The sequence below is a fragment of the Ambystoma mexicanum genome, chromosome 5p (genome assembly GCF_040938575.1).
Source record: "Ambystoma mexicanum isolate Mex_15411 chromosome 5p, UKY_AmexF1_1, whole genome shotgun sequence".
Lineage (NCBI taxonomy): Eukaryota > Metazoa > Chordata > Amphibia > Caudata > Ambystomatidae > Ambystoma > Ambystoma mexicanum.
In genome coordinates, this window is record NC_090930.1 from 893145435 (window position 1) to 893162787 (window position 17353).

Below are 17353 nucleotides of genomic sequence, written 5' to 3' on the forward strand. Positions count from 1 at the left end.
GGGCATCCTCCACAGTGTCCAGGGAAGGTTATAGCAGAGGTAGTTCAGGGCATCCTCCGCAGTGTGTCCAGGGAAGGTTATAGCAGAGGTACTTCAGGGCATCCTCCCCTGTGTGTCCAGGGAAGGTTATAGCAGAGGTAGTTCAGGGCATCCTCCGCTGTGTGTCCAGGGAAGGTTATAGCAGAGGTAGTTCAGGGCATCCTCCCCTGTCTGTCCAGGGAAGGTTATAGCAGAGGTAGTTCAGGGCATCCTCCCGTGTGTCCAGGGAAGGTTATAGCAGAGGTAGTTCAGGGCATCCTCCGCTGTGTGTCCAGGGAAGGTTATAGCAGAGGTAGTTCAGGGCATCCTCCACAGTGTCCAGGGAAGATTATAGCAGAGGTAGTTCAGGGCATCCTCCCCTGTGTGTCCAGGGAAGGTTATAGCAGAGGTAGTTCAGGGCATCCTACGCTGTGTCCAGGGAAGGTTATAGCAGAGGTAGTTCAGGGCATCCTCCACAGTGTCCAGGGAAGGTTATAACACAGGTAGTTCAGGGAATCCTCCACAGTGTCCAGGGAAGGGTATAGCAGAGGTAGTTCAGGGCATCCTACGCTGTGTCCAGGGAAGGTTATAGCAGAGGTAGTTCAGGGCATCCTCCACAGTTTCCAGGGAAGGTTATAGCAGAGGTAGTTCAGGACATCCTCCGCTGTGTGTCCAGGGAAGGTTATAGCAGAGGTAGTTCAGGGCATCCTCCACAGTGTCCAGGGAAGGTTATAGCAGAGGTAGTTCAGGACATCCTCCACAGTTACCAGGGAAGGTTATAGCAGAGGTAGTTCAGGGCATCCTCCACAGTGTCCAGGGAAGGGTATAGCAGAGGTAGTTCAGGGCATCCTACGCTGTGTCCAGGGAAGTTTATAGCAGAGGTAGTTCAGGGCATCCTCCGCTGTGTCCAGGGAAGGTTATAGCAGAGGTAGTTCAGGGCATCCTACGCTGTGTCCAGGGAAGGTTATAGCAGAGGTAGTTCAGGGCATCCTCCACAGTTTCCAGGGAAGGTTATAGCAGAGGTAGTTCAGGACATCCTCCGCTGTGTGTCCAGGGAAGGTTATAGCAGAGGTAGTTCAGGGCATCCTCCACAGTGTCCAGGGAAGGTTATAGCAGAGGTAGTTCAGGACATCCTCCGCTGTGTGTCCAGGGAAGGTTATAGCAGAGGTAGTTCAGGGCATCCTACGCTGTGTACAGGGAAGGTTATAGCAGAGGTAGTTCAGGGCATCCTCCGCTGTGTGTCCAGGGAAGGTTATAGCAGAGGTAGTTCAGGGCATCCTCCGCTGTGTCCAGGGAAGGTTATAGCAGAGGTAGTTCAGGGCCTCCTCCACAGTGTCCAGGGAAGGTTATAGCAGAGGTAGTTCAGGGCATCCTCCACAGTGTCCAGGGAAGGTTATAGCAGAGGTAGTTCAGGGCATCCTCCAGTGTCCAGGGAAGGTTATAGCAGAGGTAGTTCAGGGCATCCTCCACAGTGTGCAGGGAAGGTTATAGCAGAGGTAGTTCAGGGCATCCTCCGCTGTGTGTCCAGGGAAGGTTATAGCAGAGGTAGTTCAGGGCATCCTCCACAGTGTCCAGGGATGGTTATAGCACATGTAGTTCAGGGCATCCTCCACAGTGTCCAGGGAAGGTTATAGCAGAGGTAGTTCAGGGCCTCCTCCACAGTGTCCAGGGAAGGTTATAGCAGAGGTATTTCAGGGCAACCTCCGCAGTGTGTCCAGGGAAGGTTATAGCAGAGGTAGTTCAGGGCATCCTCCGCAGTGTGTCCAGGGAAGGTTATACCAGAGGTAGTTCAGGGCATCCTCCACAGTGTCCAGGGAAGGTTATAGCAGAGGTAGTTCAGGGCCTCCTCCACAGTGTCCAGGGAAGGTTATAGCAGAGGTAGTTCAGGGCCTCCTCCACAGTGTCCAGGGAAGGTTATAGCAGAGGTAGTTCAGGGCATCCTCCGCAGTGTGTCCAGGGAAGGGTATAGCAGAGGTAGTTCAGGGCATCCTCCGCAGTATGTGCAGGGAAGGTTATAGCAGAGGTAGTTCAGGGCATCCTCCGCTGTGTGTCCAGGGAAGGTTATAGCAGAGGTAGTTCAGGGCATCCTACGCTGTGTCCAGGGAAGATTATAGCAGAGGTAGTTCAGGGCATCCTACGCTGTGTCCAGGGAAGGTTATAGCAGAGGTAGTTCAGGGCATCCTCCCCTGTGTGTCCAGGGAAGGTTATAGCAGAGGTAGTTCAGGGCATCCTCCACAGTGTCCAGGGAAGGGTATAGCAGAGGTAGTTCAGGGCATCCTACGCTGTGTCCAGGGAAGGTTATAGCAGAGGTAGTTCAGGGCATCCTCCACAGTTTCCAGGGAAGGTTATAGCAGAGGTAGTTCAGGACATCCTCCGCTGTGTGTCCAGGGAAGGTTATAGCAGAGGTAGTTCAGGGCATCCTCCACAGTGTCCAGGGAAGGTTATAGCAGAGGTAGTTCAGGACATCCTCCGCTGTGTGTCCAGGGAAGGTTATAGCAGAGGTAGTTCAGGGCATCCTACGCTGTGTACAGGGAAGGTTATAGCAGAGGTAGTTCAGGGCATCCTCCGCTGTGTGTCCAGGGAAGGTTATAGCAGAGGTAGTTCAGGGCATCCTCCGCTGTGTCCAGGGAAGGTTATAGCAGAGGTAGTTCAGGGCCTCCTCCACAGTGTCCAGGGAAGGTTATAGCAGAGGTAGTTCAGGGCATCCTCCACTGTGTGTCCAGGGAAGGTTATAGCTGAGGTAGTTCAGTGCATCCTACGCTGTGTCCAGGGAGGATTATAGCAGAGCTAGTTCAGGGCATCCTCCACAGTGTCCAGGGAAGGTTATAGCAGAGGTAGTTCAGGGCATCCTCCACAGTGTCCAGGGAAGGTTATAGCAGAGGTAGTTCAGGGCATCCTCCAGTGTCCAGGGAAGGTTATAGCAGAGGTAGTTCCGGGCATCCTCTGCTGTGTCTCCAGGGAAGGTTATAGCAGAGGTAGTTCAGGGCATCCTCCACAGTGTGCAGGGAAGGTTATAGCAGAGGTAGTTCAGGGCATCCTCCGCTGTGTGTCCAGGGAAGGTTATAGCAGAGGTAGTTCAGGGCATCCTCCACAGTGTGCAGGGAAGGTTATAGCAGAGGTAGTTCAGGGCCTCCTCCACAGTGTCCAGGGAAGGTTATAGCAGAGGTAGTTCAGGGCAACCTCCGCAGTGTGTCCAGGGAAGGTTATAGCAGAGGTAGTTCAGGGCATCCTCCGCAGTGTGTCCAGGGAAGGTTATACCAGAGGTAGTTCAGGGCATCCTCCACAGTGTCCAGGGAAGGTTATAGCACATGTAGTTCAGGGCATCCTCCACAGTGTCCAGGGAAGGTTATAGCAGAGGTAGTTCAGGGCCTCCTCCACAGTGTCCAGGGAAGGTTATAGCAGAGGTAGTTCAGGGCCTCCTCCACAGTGTCCAGGGAAGGTTATAGCAGAGGTAGTTCAGGGCATCCTCCGCAGTGTGTCCAGGGAAGGGTATAGCAGAGGTAGTTCAGGGCATCCTCCGCAGTATGTGCAGGGAAGGTTATAGCAGAGGTAGTTCAGGGCATCCTCCGCTGTGTGTCCAGGGAAGGTTATAGCAGAGGTAGTTCAGGGCATCCTCCGCTGTGTGTCCAGGGAAGGTTATAGCAGAGGTAGTTCAGGGCATCCTACGCTGTGTCCAGGGAAGGTTATAGCAGAGGTAGTTCAGGGCATCCTCCACTGTGTCCAGGGAAGGTTATAGCAGAGGTAGTTCAGGGCATCCTCCGCAGTGTGTCCAGGGAAGGTTATAGCAGAGGTAGTTCAGGGCATCCTCCGCAGTGTGTCCAGGGAAGGTTATAGCAGAGGTAGTTCAGGGCATCCTCCACAGTGTCCAGGGAAGGTTATAGCAGAGGTAGTTCAGGGCATCCTCCAGTGTCCAGGGAAGGTTATAGCAGAGGTAGTTCAGGGCATCCTCCGCTGTGTGTCCAGGGAAGGTTATAGCAGAGGTAGTTCAGGGCATCCTCCGCAGTGTGTCCAGGGAAGGTTATAGCAGAGGTAGTTCAGGGCATCCTCCACAGTGTCCAGGGAAGGTTATAGCAGAGGTAGTTCAGGGCATCCTCCGCAGTGTGTCCAGGGAAGGTTATAGCAGAGGTAGTTCAGGGCATCCTACGCTGTGTCCAGGGAAGGTTATAGCAGAGGTAGTTCAGGGCATCCTCCACAGTGTCCAGGGAAGGTTATAGCAGAGGTAGTTCAGGGCACCCTCCACAGTGTCCAGGGAAGGTTATAGCAGAGGTAGTTCAGGGCATCCTCCGCAGTGTGTCCAGGGAAGGTTATAGCAGAGGTAGTTCAGGGCATCCTCCGCAGTTGTCCAGGGAAGGTTATAGTAGAGGTAGTTCAGGGCATCCTCCGCAGTGTGTCCAGGGAAGGTTATAGCAGAGGTAGTTCAGGGCATCCTCCGCAGTGTGTCCAGGGAAGATTATAGCAGAGGTAGTTCAGGGCATCCTCCACAGTGTCCAGGGAAGGTTATAGCAGAGGTAGTTCAGGGCATCCTCCACAGTGTCCAGGGAAGGTTATAGCAGAGGTAGTTCAGGACATCCTCCACAGTGTCCAGGGAAGGTTATAGCAGAGGTAGTTAAGGGCATCCTCAGCTGTGTGTCCAGGGAAGGTTATAGCAGAGGTAGTTCAGGGCATCCTCCCCTCTGTGTCCAGGGAAGGTTATAGCAGAGGTAGTTCAGGGCATCCTCCGCTGTGTGTCCAGGGAAAGTTATAGCAGAGGTAGTTCAGGGCATCCTCCACTGTGTGTCCAGGGAAGGTTATAGCAGAGGAAGTTCAGGGCATCCTCCACAGTGTCCAGGGAAGGTTATAGCAGAGGTAGTTCAGGGCATCCTCCGCAGTGTGTCCAGGGAAGGTTATAGCAGAGGTAGTTCAGGGCATCCTCCACAGTGTCCAGGGAAGGTTATAGCAGAGGTAGTTCAGGGCATCCTCCGCAGTGTGTCCAGGGAAGGTTATAGCAGAGGTAGTTCAGGGCATCCTCCACAGTGTCCAGGGAAGGTTATAGCAGAGGTAGTTCAGGGCATCCTCCACAGTGTCCAGGGAAGGTTATAGCAGAGGTAGTTCAGGGCATCCTCCGCTGTGTGTCCAGGGAAGGTTATAGCAGAGGTAGTTCAGGGCATCCTCCACTGTGTGTCCAGGGAAGGTTATAGCAGAGGTAGATCAGGGCATCCTCCGCAGTGTGTCCAGGGAAGGTTATAGCAGAGGTAGTTCAGGGCATCCTCCACTGTGTGTCCAGGGAAGGTTATAGCAGAGGTAGTTCAGGGCAGGGGAGGTTATAGCAGAGGTAGTTCAGGGCATCCTCCGCAGTGTCCAGGGAAGGTTATAGCAGAGGTAGTTCAGGGCAGGGAAGGTTATAGCAGAGGTAGTTCAGGGCATCCTCCGCAGTGTCCAGGGAAGGTTATAGCAGAGGTAGTTCAGGGCATCCTCCGCTGTGTGTCCAGGGAAGGTTATAGCAGAGGTAGTTCAGGGCATCCTCCACAGTGTCCAGGGAAGGTTATAGCAGAGGTAGTTCAGGGCATCCTCCACAGTGTCCAGGGAAGGTTATAGCAGAGGTAGTTCAGGGCATCCTCCACAGTGTCCAGGGAAGGTTATAGCAGAGGTAGTTCAGGGCATCCTCCACAGTGTCCAGGGAAGGTTATATCAGAGGTAGTTCAGGGAATCCTCCACAGTGTCCAGTGAAGGTTACAGCAGAGGTAGTTCAGGGCATCCTCCGCTGTGTGTCCAGGGAAGGTTATAGCAGAGGTAGTTCAGGGCATCCTACGCTGTGTCCAGGGAAGGTTATAGCAGAGGTAGTTCAGGGCATCCTCCACAGTGTCCAGGGAAGGTTATAGCAGAGGTAGTTCAGGGCATCCTCCACAGTGTCCAGGGAAGGTTATAGCAGAGGTAGTTCAGGGCATCCTACGCTGTGTCCAGTGAAGGTTATAGCAGAGGTAGGTCAGGGCATCCTCCACAGTGTCCAGGGAAGGTTATAGCAGAGGTAGTTCAGGGCATCCTCCACAGTGTCCAGGGAAGGTTATAGCAGAGGTAGTTCTGGGCATCCTCCGCTGTGTGTCCAGGGAAGGTTATAGCAGAGGTAGTTCAGGGCATCCTACGCTGTGTCCAGGGAAGGGTATAGCAGAGGTAGTTCAGGGCATCCTCCGCAGTGTCCAGGGAAGGTTATAGCAGAGGTAGTTCAGGGCATCCTCCACAGTGTCCAGGGAAGGTTATAGCAGAGGTAGTTCAGGGCATCCTCCACAGTGTCCAGGGAAGGTTATAGCAGAGGTAGTACAGGGCATCCTCCGCAGTGTGTCCAGGGAAGGTTATAGCAGAGGTAGTTAAGGGCATCCTCAGCTGTGTGTCCAGGGAAGGTTATAGCAGAGGTAGTTCAGGGCATCCTCCACAGTGTCCAGGGAAGGTTATAGCAGAGGTAGTAAAGGACATCCTCAGCTGTGTGTCCAGGGAAGGTTATATCAGAGGTAGTTCAGGGCATCCTCCCCTGTGTCCAGGGAAGGTTATAGCAGAGGTAGTTCAGGGCATCCTCCACAGTGTCCAGGTAAGGTTATAGCAGAGGTAGTTGAGGGCATCCTCCGCTGTGTGTCCAGGGAAGGTTATAGCAGAGGTAGTTCAGGGCATCCTCCGCTGTGTGTCCAGGGAAGGTTATAGCAGATGTAGTTCAGGGCATCCTCCACAGTGTCCAGGGAAGGTTATAGCAGAGGTAGTTCAGGGCATACTCAGCTGTGTGTCCAGGGAAGGTTATAGCAGAGGTAGTTCAGGGCATCCTCCCCTGTGTCCAGGGAAGGTTATAGCAGAGGTAGTTCAGGGCATCCTCCGCTGTGTGTCCAGGGAAGGTTATAGCAGAGGTAGTTCAGGGCATCCTCCACAGTGTCCATGGAAGGTTATAGCGGAGGTAGTTCAGGGCATCCTCCGTAGTGTGTCCAGGGAAGGTTATAGCAGAGGTAGTTCAGGGCATCCTCCGCAGTGTGTCCAGGGAAGGTTATAGCGGAGGTAGTTCAGGGCATCCTCCACAGTGTGTCCAGGGAAGGTTATAGCAGAGGTAGTTCAGGGCATCCTCCGCTGTGTGTCCAGGGAAGGTTATAGCAGAGGTAGTTCAGGGCATCCTCCCCTGTGTGTCCAGGGAAGGTTATAGCAGAGGTAGTTCAGGGCATCCTCCACAGTGTCTAGGGAAGGTTATAGCAGAGGTAGTTCAGGGCATCCTCCGCTGTGTGCCCAGGGAAGGTGATGGTCAACACTACCTTTTCAGAAAGCGCTCCCTCTGCAGGCGGCCACATGTATGGCTGATTTCACTTTTGCCCTCATCCCAGCTGACATTTTGTAATTATATGTGCCATTTGAAGCACAGCAGCTGATACTTTATTGTAAGTTTTTTGTTTTGTGCCTGACGTCATCATTTTGGAATGCTTACATGTGCATTAGGTCATTATTTGAATGCCCCTTCTTTTCTGTTGGGGGGGGGGTTGAGGAGGGGCTTGTGCTTGCCGCGCTATCACAGCTCTGTGCCTCTGTCTTCACTGAAGCTGCAGTTTTTGCTGCTTAGGGTTGACTAGGGCCTGATTTTGGGGGGTTTCATACATGAGACCCACCTATTTCTCACGCAAGCAAGACTGGCTGGTGGAGGAATTGCTCACCTGACCACGGTTTCTTCCTTTCTTAAAGGATCCCAGCACCTGCAGAACGACCATGGAGTGACCATCGACTACAGCACGGCAGACCCCCTGATACGCTGGGACTCTTACGAAAACATGAGAGCCGACGGAGAGGGTGAGTGCAAATGCATGCATGTCATCGAACGCTCAAGTTCTGCTTTCTGGGGAAAAGGTGGGAGTATCCTGATGTGAAATCGTCCCTTGCATCGCCTACAGTTTCATTCTCGCTTCTAGTGTCACTATTGATCTAAATACCGGGGTCTACCTTAAGCAGATGTGAAGAGGAGGATGGCCCGTTCTACGCTTGGATCCATTTCACTAGTTTGCTTCAGTGTGTTGGGATATGCAACGGCACCGGCGCGCTGCGGCACCCCGAGACATTGCCGCTAAAGGCTTTCCATTGGATTCATTCTTAAACCCAAATATGCATGTGCAGTTCATAATCCCGCCATCCGCTTTTAAAAAAAATGTTTCAGTATTGATCGCACTTGGACACTCCAGAATCCCCTGATATGGCTGGTTATTCGTATAGCGCTTATGGTGCAAATAAACGGCTTCAACATGTGGTGGTGGGGGGGGGGGTTGAACCCTCCCCCCCAACCACCATCAAGGCTAAAAATAATCAAATATAAATGCAATATATTCTCCCAGTTATGGTGACCAACAAATCTATTTTTGGGACTCGAAGGTCCTATAAATATGTGACATTCCGCTCCAATAAAATACCTTTTTCTAGAGACATTGTCTAGAAAAATATATACATTTACTACAAATGAATACTGTGAACCCATTAGTAAACACGAGAAAGCAGTGCCCGTACTATATATAGGCACACAATGTACATCATTTTTATCCAATCATTAAGCACGAATCGGCCGAGGTGTTACGCGCATATGGCCCTTTTCAGGGCTTCAGATCTTGAATCCTCATTCGAAGTCTCTGTAATGTTAGAAGGCTTCTTTTTCACTCGAAGGCTGCAAGATGCTCTTGTGTAGTTGGCATGAATTGAATTGGCCTGACTTCTGTTTATCCTGGGTCGGCTAGAGCCTTGTTTTGAAAATGCCAGGGGATTGAGCTGTATTACCCATATGGGGAAATAAAAAATGATCTGGTGGCCTGGATTCCAAAGAAGATGCTGGTTCCTCGTGCAGATGGGACCCCCAGAGACAGGATTTCCCATTTGGCATATTTATCGATTCCAGCAGACCCATAACTCTTCCCCCTCGACATGTGCTGTACATGGCGCCTGTGACTTCACAGATAACCCACACAGAGTACCACCAATGAGTTTACACCCTTCGGAAACGGAGGGCAGTGGTATTACACCCGGGGTGTGAAGCGCACGTGGACCTCGTCCTGCACTTTGACCCTCTGTGACGGAGTGTTCAAGCTGTCTAATGCTGCGAGTGGATGGGCTCATCCGTACTATTTTTATTTGTAGTCTACACATTTTTGCCCTGAGTTTATAACTGGAAAAGCAAAACATGTGCCAGAATTCGAAGAATGAAACCCGGTTTCCAAACACATGACCAGCCATTCATTATCTGACCAAATTGCTACAAGACAGTGATAATTAAATGTAGTCTAGTGCCAGAAGCCTCTGTTTTATCTAGTACATATTTTGCATAAAATACCTTTCCATGTCGGAATGCAACTTTTCTGCTAATTGTTTACACTTTCTAAACTGAATTTGGCAAGCTTCATGGAATGGAAAAAAGATCCCGTAGGCATGCCCTGTGTGGGATCCAGCTCCGAGCTCCACCTGCATATGCTGGGGGTTTGATTTAATGCATGCTGCTGTTCTGTAACAGTGTATAATATATTTTTGGATGCCATTGTAGATTCACTGCATTCTTCATCTCTTGAATTTTGCTGCGTTGAAATCTGTTGCCTCTAATACATGGGATTGCCTCCTAAAAGTACATGTGTGTTATGTTGATTTATACCACGGACCGAGGTGCGCTCATGGTTCTAAAAGGAAAAGTGGAGTGGTTTGGTTAGGGGAGAAAGATGGGAAAGGCAGGCGTTGTGCTCAGTTGTTGTGTGTAGAACTAGGAGAAACTGGCGTCTGGGTGGTTGTGTTTTCTAGGTGTCATTTGTTGTGTACATTAAAGGCTTTTTGTTGCCATATAAGACACATCCAGTGTTTAGCTTGATGCACTAGTTAGGGGGTGGAGATGTGAGTTGGTTTGAGAGATGTGTGGTTTTGGGGTGTTCTAGTGAGCAGGCTTTCTCTAGCCATCTGGGCATCTGTGGTCTGTGTGGTGAGTGCGGGTGGTTGAGTAGGAGATTGTAGGTTTTTGGGTATCAAGTTGTAGATAGGTTCTGGGCTCAGTGGAACTTTGTTGGGGCACCCACGTTCTCAAAGGCGTGTGTAGCGTCTGAACATGGTGCAGTGATGTCTGGTTTGTCTGGGTGTGGAGAACAGGATGCGAGGAGCTAAGATTGCAGTGGTATTGTTTGGAAATATCTGTCTTGAGGCAGGTGTTTATCTGCCACATTGGGGAATAGCTCTGGACGCTTTGAATTTCATGGCTCCTCTCAATCCACTATCATAACTACATAGGTTTGAAATGCCTCTGCAACTTGCTTGGACATTGTATAATTGCAAACATCATTAGCAACCCGGGGCGGTGGGAGTAACCAATCCATTTCCTCGACCAGGGGCTGAATCCCATGATCCAATCCTGCGTTCAGAGTAACCTGATGGCAGCTTCCCCCTCCTCTCCCTTTCCTTCTCATTCGTTTCCCTGTCCCTCCCACCCTCACTTTCCTGTTGGCTTCAACTGCTCTTCCTTCTGGCTACCATGGAAATGGAAGAAGGGCTCTGCTTGAAACCCTGTCTTCCAGCTCTGTGATGGCCATCTTGAAACAGCCCGTTCGTTCATACAAAAGACGTGGCTATCAGCACCCCGGGTTACTGCATTGGCAAACCGGGGTGCTAATAGCAATAATCACTGTTCGACTGGCTGGAACGGGTGATAACAGTGCCGAGGACCCTTGCCATCAGATGGAACAGGTGATTATTGCTTAAGTAGATTCCTCTGCTCAGGACACACTGTGCGGCCCAGTGAAAGAGCATTCTGTATTTTTTTAAATAGCAGCCATCCCATTTGCTGACAGAAACACTAATCATTAATTCATTTTAGGCATTTTGCACAGCAACCAGACTGAGGATTAATTTAATATTCATGCCATTTTTCATGTAATTTCCAGGTGGATTTACGGGTATAAAATGCATCTACCTGTGACAATGGGAACTGTAATGGCCAGTTAGACTAGGTGGGTTTTCGAAGGGGTCTCTCCACTTCTCTAACAGGTCCTTTCAAAAGGGTGGCCCAACACTGTATGGTGCTTGGATTGATTTATCCCAGGCTTTTGACACTGCTAACAGAGAGCATTTGTGGGTAAATTACCTGAAACCTTGCTAGCTATAATAGTTGTGTTGCATAAGTATTCACAATTGCAGGTAATGCTTTATGAAAATGGGAGACTGTCTAGTGTTATCAAAATGGAAAGGGGGAGGTAAAACAGGGATGGGTTGTGGCTCCTTTTCTTTTTAACCTCTACCAATCGGATGTGGCAAAGAGATTAGATGGGTCTGCGTTGGCTAGTCCGAAGATTGGGATGGAGGGAATTAATTGGATGGCCTACGCAGATGACATTGTGCTTCTGGACTACACTCTGATAGGTCTTCAACATTTCTGAATGCACTAGAGGATTATGCGAGGATAAATGACCTAAAGATGAACCCTCAAAAGTCAAAAATGTTACTATTCAAGCATTCACTTAAGGCTGTTCACTCATTTGTTTGGCGTTTAGATAATCAAATTATCCCAGTTGCTAAAGAAGTAACATATTTGGGGTCAATAGTGGGAGCCTTTGCAACTAAAATCCATCTAGCAAAATCTTTGGAGGTGAAAATATGGCAATTTGGCTCCCAAATGAAGAAAATTCTAAATATGTACTGTAAATTCTCCTTGTACCCCGGTCATAAAATACTACACTGGTAAAGTTATCTCGTCTCTATTTGGTTTGGATGCAAACCAACAGTCGAGACTAGTGGACTGGGTCAGATTAGAGGGTAAACTGGGGAAACGTGTATTAAATCTGCCAAATTGAACCCCCAAATGCTAGTCTGAGGTATGAAATGGGTCTTCAGTCTATGAGATCATTGATGGAGTGGAGGTGGGTATCTTTGTATGGGCTGATACTGGTCAACCCAAATTCCTCGTTAAATGAGGATATAGGGTGTGCATTGGAGGGTTCTTCCAATTGTTATCTGACTGACTTGAATGCCCTGGTTGTTGAAATTCTCATGAGCTGTGAACGCTCAAATTCATCTGATTGAAAATCCTGTGAAAGTCAATAAAAAGAGCTGATTGGATCAGGACGACTGCATCAATGCGGTCCCGATTGTGTCTCCATAACTGTCGAGAGTGGATAAACCACGAGCATGGTTAGCTACGTACTTGAGATTTCCAGATATTCGGAGACTCCGCCTGAATTTGTTGCCCACTTGAGATTTTACACATTGGTTACAAGGATGGGTATGGGGGACAACCTTTGCCCACTATGTGAAGGCACTAGTGCACAGACCCTAAAACGCCTTTTAAGTGAGTGTGCTGGAACATTAGAAAAGAGTGATGAAATTGTCAAGATTTGTTGATACAAATCGGGTGGTTAGCAACGGTCTCCTTTTGGGAGAGACTGGTGTCAGGGCACGAAGTACTCCTAACATTGGAAATTGTAAAACTGTTAAAAAAGCTAAATCGTATTGCTGTTTAACTACGAGTTTTCTGAAAGAGTGAAATTTTAAAATTTTCTATTATAGTACTTGTGTTTTTGATTGTGCTTATGAGTAACGTCCTAATTTTGGCACTGGGTGATTTTTAGGTTAGGCTAAATTGATAATAATGGAAATCTGTGAGAGCTGACGGAGCTAAATTGTGTTTTTGTATTGTTTTAAATTGTCATTTCTTTTTGTGAAAAGTCTTATTATTTGACTATAAAGCAATAAAAAAAAATAAAGTTAAGTGGCCACTGACCATTTGCATCACCCAGAGATGGACATCTTTTCTGCCAATATGGGGCCCCTCGAAAGCTGTCCATCACACCCCTGCCCCTAGCCCCTTAATCAACCACCTAGCACCCTCTATCACCCAACAGGCACTGCAGGTAGCAGCATCATCAAATCTGGTTCCTTCCTAATTAAACATCTGCTTTTGCTTTGTTTGCACGTGATGTTGGACATTGCTTAGTGTGGGTAGGCACGTGTCTGTAAACATATTTAACATCTCCACTTGCTGATACTTGGTTTTGTTCTATGGCATTGGAACAGGTTATTTAGGCAAAACCTATTTTTATTAAAGTAAATAATATATACATCTGCAATGTCTTCCTTATCCAAACTGTGGTTCCTGTTTTCAACAGCTTTCAAATATTCTTATAGGAGCTTAGCGTAAATAGCAGAGGCGGGCCCTGTTAAGTTTACAGTTATGTGCAATTTTAATTGCTTGCACTGCAAATAAAGGTGTAAATTCAGGCATAATTCGCCTGTACACCCTTCTTATTGCACTCCGTAGTCCAGATTGTGCAAACTCCCCTTGCCGTTTAGGGATTGCAGGCAGTGTTTGCAAGGTGCTCCTATGCCTCCTCTCCTGCCTGCTTTTTGCTGATGTAAAAACGAGACTGATTCTATGTTCATTTTAAAGGATATTTATACCGTGCACTATCACCACCGCAGTGGTCCCCTGGCGCTCTGGTGGATTTGAAAAACAAAAAGGGGGGCTTGGTTGGGGTACGTTAGCAGGACGTTTGGAGAAAGAGCAAGGGAGCTTTGATGTGCTGTTGGCAGATTCAGTTTGGGTAACAGTGTTCGCTGAGCTTTTTGGTGTGGTATCCCTCGGTATCTGTCGTGTGCTGTTGTGTACGGCTATGTGTGGTTTGTTTGTTGTTGCAGTCCAGTGAAGGGCATGCGGGTTGTTGTGGTTTTAGAGGTATGGTTGTGTTTAGTTAAAGTTTGAGAAGTGTATGCAGAGGGCTGAGGTTTTAGTCGGGTTGGTTATTAGCATTGTTGTCTGAAAAGACGCACACTCGTTTTGTGTGTCTTTCAACGTTTAGATAAATGTCTTCCTTACAATGATCTTGTTTTAGGGTGACACAAGGCTGTCCCTCACCTTTGTCCATATGTCACACTAGTCAGTCTCTACAATTCTATGTTACTCGAGCTAGCCCTCACATCCCAGTCTGTGCGTGATGCAAACTGGTCTAGAAATCTACTGATCTAGAAATCTATTGGTTTTACGTCAGCATGACTATGTCATGCTGGTGTAACACCAAGTGGTTTCTGGTGGCAGAGGGGAAAAAGGGAGGCAGAAGCAATACTCTGGTTCTGTCCTCTCTCCTCCCTCCAGGAAACCATGAAAATGACCCAGATTGTGAATAATGGCGTCAAGACAGACATAACACCCTTACTCCCACCTTTTTAATACCTTTATTCGCACTGTGGGGTTTTGGAAAAATGACCCCCATACTATTGATGAATTAGCCTAAGTACTTTGCTTTAGGCTGAATGGCAAAGCAGGCTACATCTTTATGAAAAACAGAGGCTTCAGAATCTTCAGATACAAAACGGGAATTATTTTTTTAATGCAGGTGTATTGTCTTGCTGTGATATTTAGTACATATATAGCACCTTCTATTAGAATCAATTAACTTTGGGGCACTATTTTCTGCATCAAAATGAATTCCTGGATAATATATTATTGAAACGCTTACATGTACAATAAATGATCGTTTTTTGTTAAGATCGTTTGGTTTATTGGTTCTATGTCATTTCTTCGGGGTATGTTTTTACACAGGGTTTTTTACAGCGGATTTTTCAATGAAAAAACTGATCGCATTTTTTATTTTTTATATCATCCCGAACACCCACACCCCAAATATATATTATTCCAACCCCCTAAAAAAATGTGAGTTTTTTTTAGTAAAAATATTCACAGTAAAAACCTCTGCGAAAAAACATCCCGCGATGAAAGGACATTCTACCGGTTTATTGAAGGCATTTCATTATAGCCTATCTATTAGTGCCATGGAACAACTGCTGTACTTGCCATTTTATATTTACTGACAGTCAGACTGTTGGTGTCTACTCAATGTGTGTCGTCTAGTCTGTAGTGGTAGGAGTTTGTTGACAATCTCTTTCAGGGGTTCTGCTATTAGTTTCATGGATCAGAGAGAGGACTTGAATTATGGTAAAAAGTTTGCAGTCACCCAATGATGGATTTGCCAAACTGTTGCTGTGTTGTCCCATTTTTCAAACGTCATTGGTTGATTTGCTGCCATGTTTAGGGTCTCTGCCAGCCTGCTTCGCAAACCTGTGGATATGTCAAGATGGCAAATGGTTCAATTGGACATTGAAAACAATATTCAGGTTGTGATAAATTAGACCTGTATGCATCGTGGGCAAGTAGTCTGGGATCGTGTTTCATGCTGCTAGTTTGCTGGTACCACTTTCTACCACCTGATTGAGGGGTTGTTTTGTGCTGAATTGAGTTGCAGCAACTGCCTGTGCTAGCAAACACCACCTGCATGATTATAATTGTTCTTTTATAATGCGCTGAATACCAACAGGTGGTTTCTTAGCGTGGGATCAGGATTCGAACCAGTAATGCTTTGATTTGCCTTGTTTCCAAGACAAATGTGTTGCCCCTGAGCTATCCTTCCTCCCCTCCCGTCCCCTCCCGCTTGATTTCCTCAAGGGATTGATTAATCTCTGTCGGTGCTCAATGTATTAGCTTATTCACTTTGAGTCTGTTTAGTTTGGGCTATTAAGTGGTTAGTGCCAACTATAAGCTGAAAGTATTGCATTTGAGTACAGATGGGCAGAAATGGCATAAGAGGAGGGACGCACAGCTTGCAGGTGTTTGGTATTTACCCACTCGTTGACTGGCCATGCTAATCCCAATGGTCATTTCCACCCAGTTCCTTTCCCTCCCAAAACAACTCCTCATGAGAACTCTGAGCTCGCTCTAATGAAGTCCTACCATCAAACACTTGAACGGCCTGCCAGTGTTTTTCAAAGCAGTCTTCTGAAAGTGAACGACTTAATTGGCGTTGTAAAGGAACTACTGGGCTGCCTTCAGCCAGTCGATTTATAGGCACTCGTCCTATCCTTCACTGAAGTCCTGTTAAAAACGAGCATTGGCAAAGCCCACAGTGTTGGCTCATGTATAGGTATTGGGCATTTGCCAGGGACTGCTATTACATGCACAGATGCTCGCACCATTTTACCTCCTACCATCAATGGGCAGTTAATACCACTACGGCAGTGGCTGGCAAGTGCTTTTGCTATGCCTACACAAATGCACAAATTGTTGGTTTAGAGTTATGGCTTGATTTGAAGACTGATTAAAACCTATTTCTCATTTGCCACAAGCTATATATATTTGTGCACGAAACTGATTCTATGAATGGCTAGAGCGGACTCTCATGTTGCTGATTGTTTTCCTCTGCGGACTGAAGAATACTTTGGGTACGGCAGGGGTCGTGTCCCAACTATATGGCAGAAGGGGGCTGTTATGTAAGAATAACTTGTCTTCTACTCTGGTCAAACACCTCTTGATGGTGCTCAGAGAGGGAGAGTGTGGTTTAGGAATGGGAGGATGGGAAGTCTTCTTGGATTTTTTCTTGAAATTCTTTGGATATCTTAGGTTATATTAGCTAATGTTTATACTGCGCCCCACCTATACTTGGATGTTAAAAAAGCTTGTGATTGCAATGATATTGATATTTTTATTTCTATCAGGCTCGTACACAAATGCTGTGCAGTTACCAAATAAAACACTTATGGGAAACGGGGCACCACTTTTCTGGATCTATGTTTAGGAATAGTGTGCACACCTTGGTGCAGTGCATCTTCTGTAAGGTCACTATGTTCTTTGTGATTTTGCTAAATCAGTGATCTGGAACCTTTGGCTTGCCATATGTTTTGGACTAGACTTCTCATCCCCCTTAAACGGCATAGTCTGTAGTGGTGCGATCATCCTAGTGGGTTAAGTCAGGGCATGCATATACATACTAAAGTCAACTCGTTTTTCCAGAAAGTCTACATACAGTTCCTAATTGTTGGTGGTGTGCTGCGATCCCATCCCCTATCCACCTCCCTGCCCCAAAGCCCTGGGGGACCTTGGGTAAACGCTCCAGGTAGGGGACACACACACAAATAACTACACTGGTTGTCTGTAGAGACTCTTAACACCATCAAAGGCTTGGGTGTTATGCGCTGGCCTCCTTTCCTTCCACTACTTCCCCACTAAAATATAATTGTTGGGTGGGTTGCCACTCACTGTCCAGGATCTGAAAATGCATCTTTCTTGCCTTAGTACAAGTTGTCCTAGAGCAGGCTCCAGGGACTCCGCCACTGTGCTCCTTCCTATGCTATGGAATGATGGCTCAGTAGGCTTACCAGCTCTTGGTTGCATTGTTTTTGAAAGGCCATAAGACCATTATTTTCTAACTACTTGCTCTCTGATCGGATGTTTCCCGCTGGTTGATTAGTTAATTCTCAGGAGTTTGTTTATATTCTTACATTTAATGCCATTTCATGTTTTGTTTTGTGTGTGTATTGTTCCTTTTAATGATGCTGAAGAATTCCTAATTAA

General features: G+C 47.6%; 1 protein-coding gene across 5 annotated transcripts in view; it reads left to right on the plus strand.

The window, feature by feature from the left end:
- The window catches only part of TNS3 (tensin 3), a 1168488-nt gene that overhangs the window by 810289 nt on the left and 340846 nt on the right, over nt 1-17353 (plus strand). For all 5 annotated transcript variants that reach the window (XM_069613336.1, XM_069613334.1, XM_069613335.1 and 2 more), the window contains one exon: nt 7699-7803. In XM_069613336.1, coding sequence (XP_069469437.1) covers nt 7699-7803 — 105 coding nt within the window. The remainder of the gene's footprint in view (nt 1-7698; nt 7804-17353) is intronic.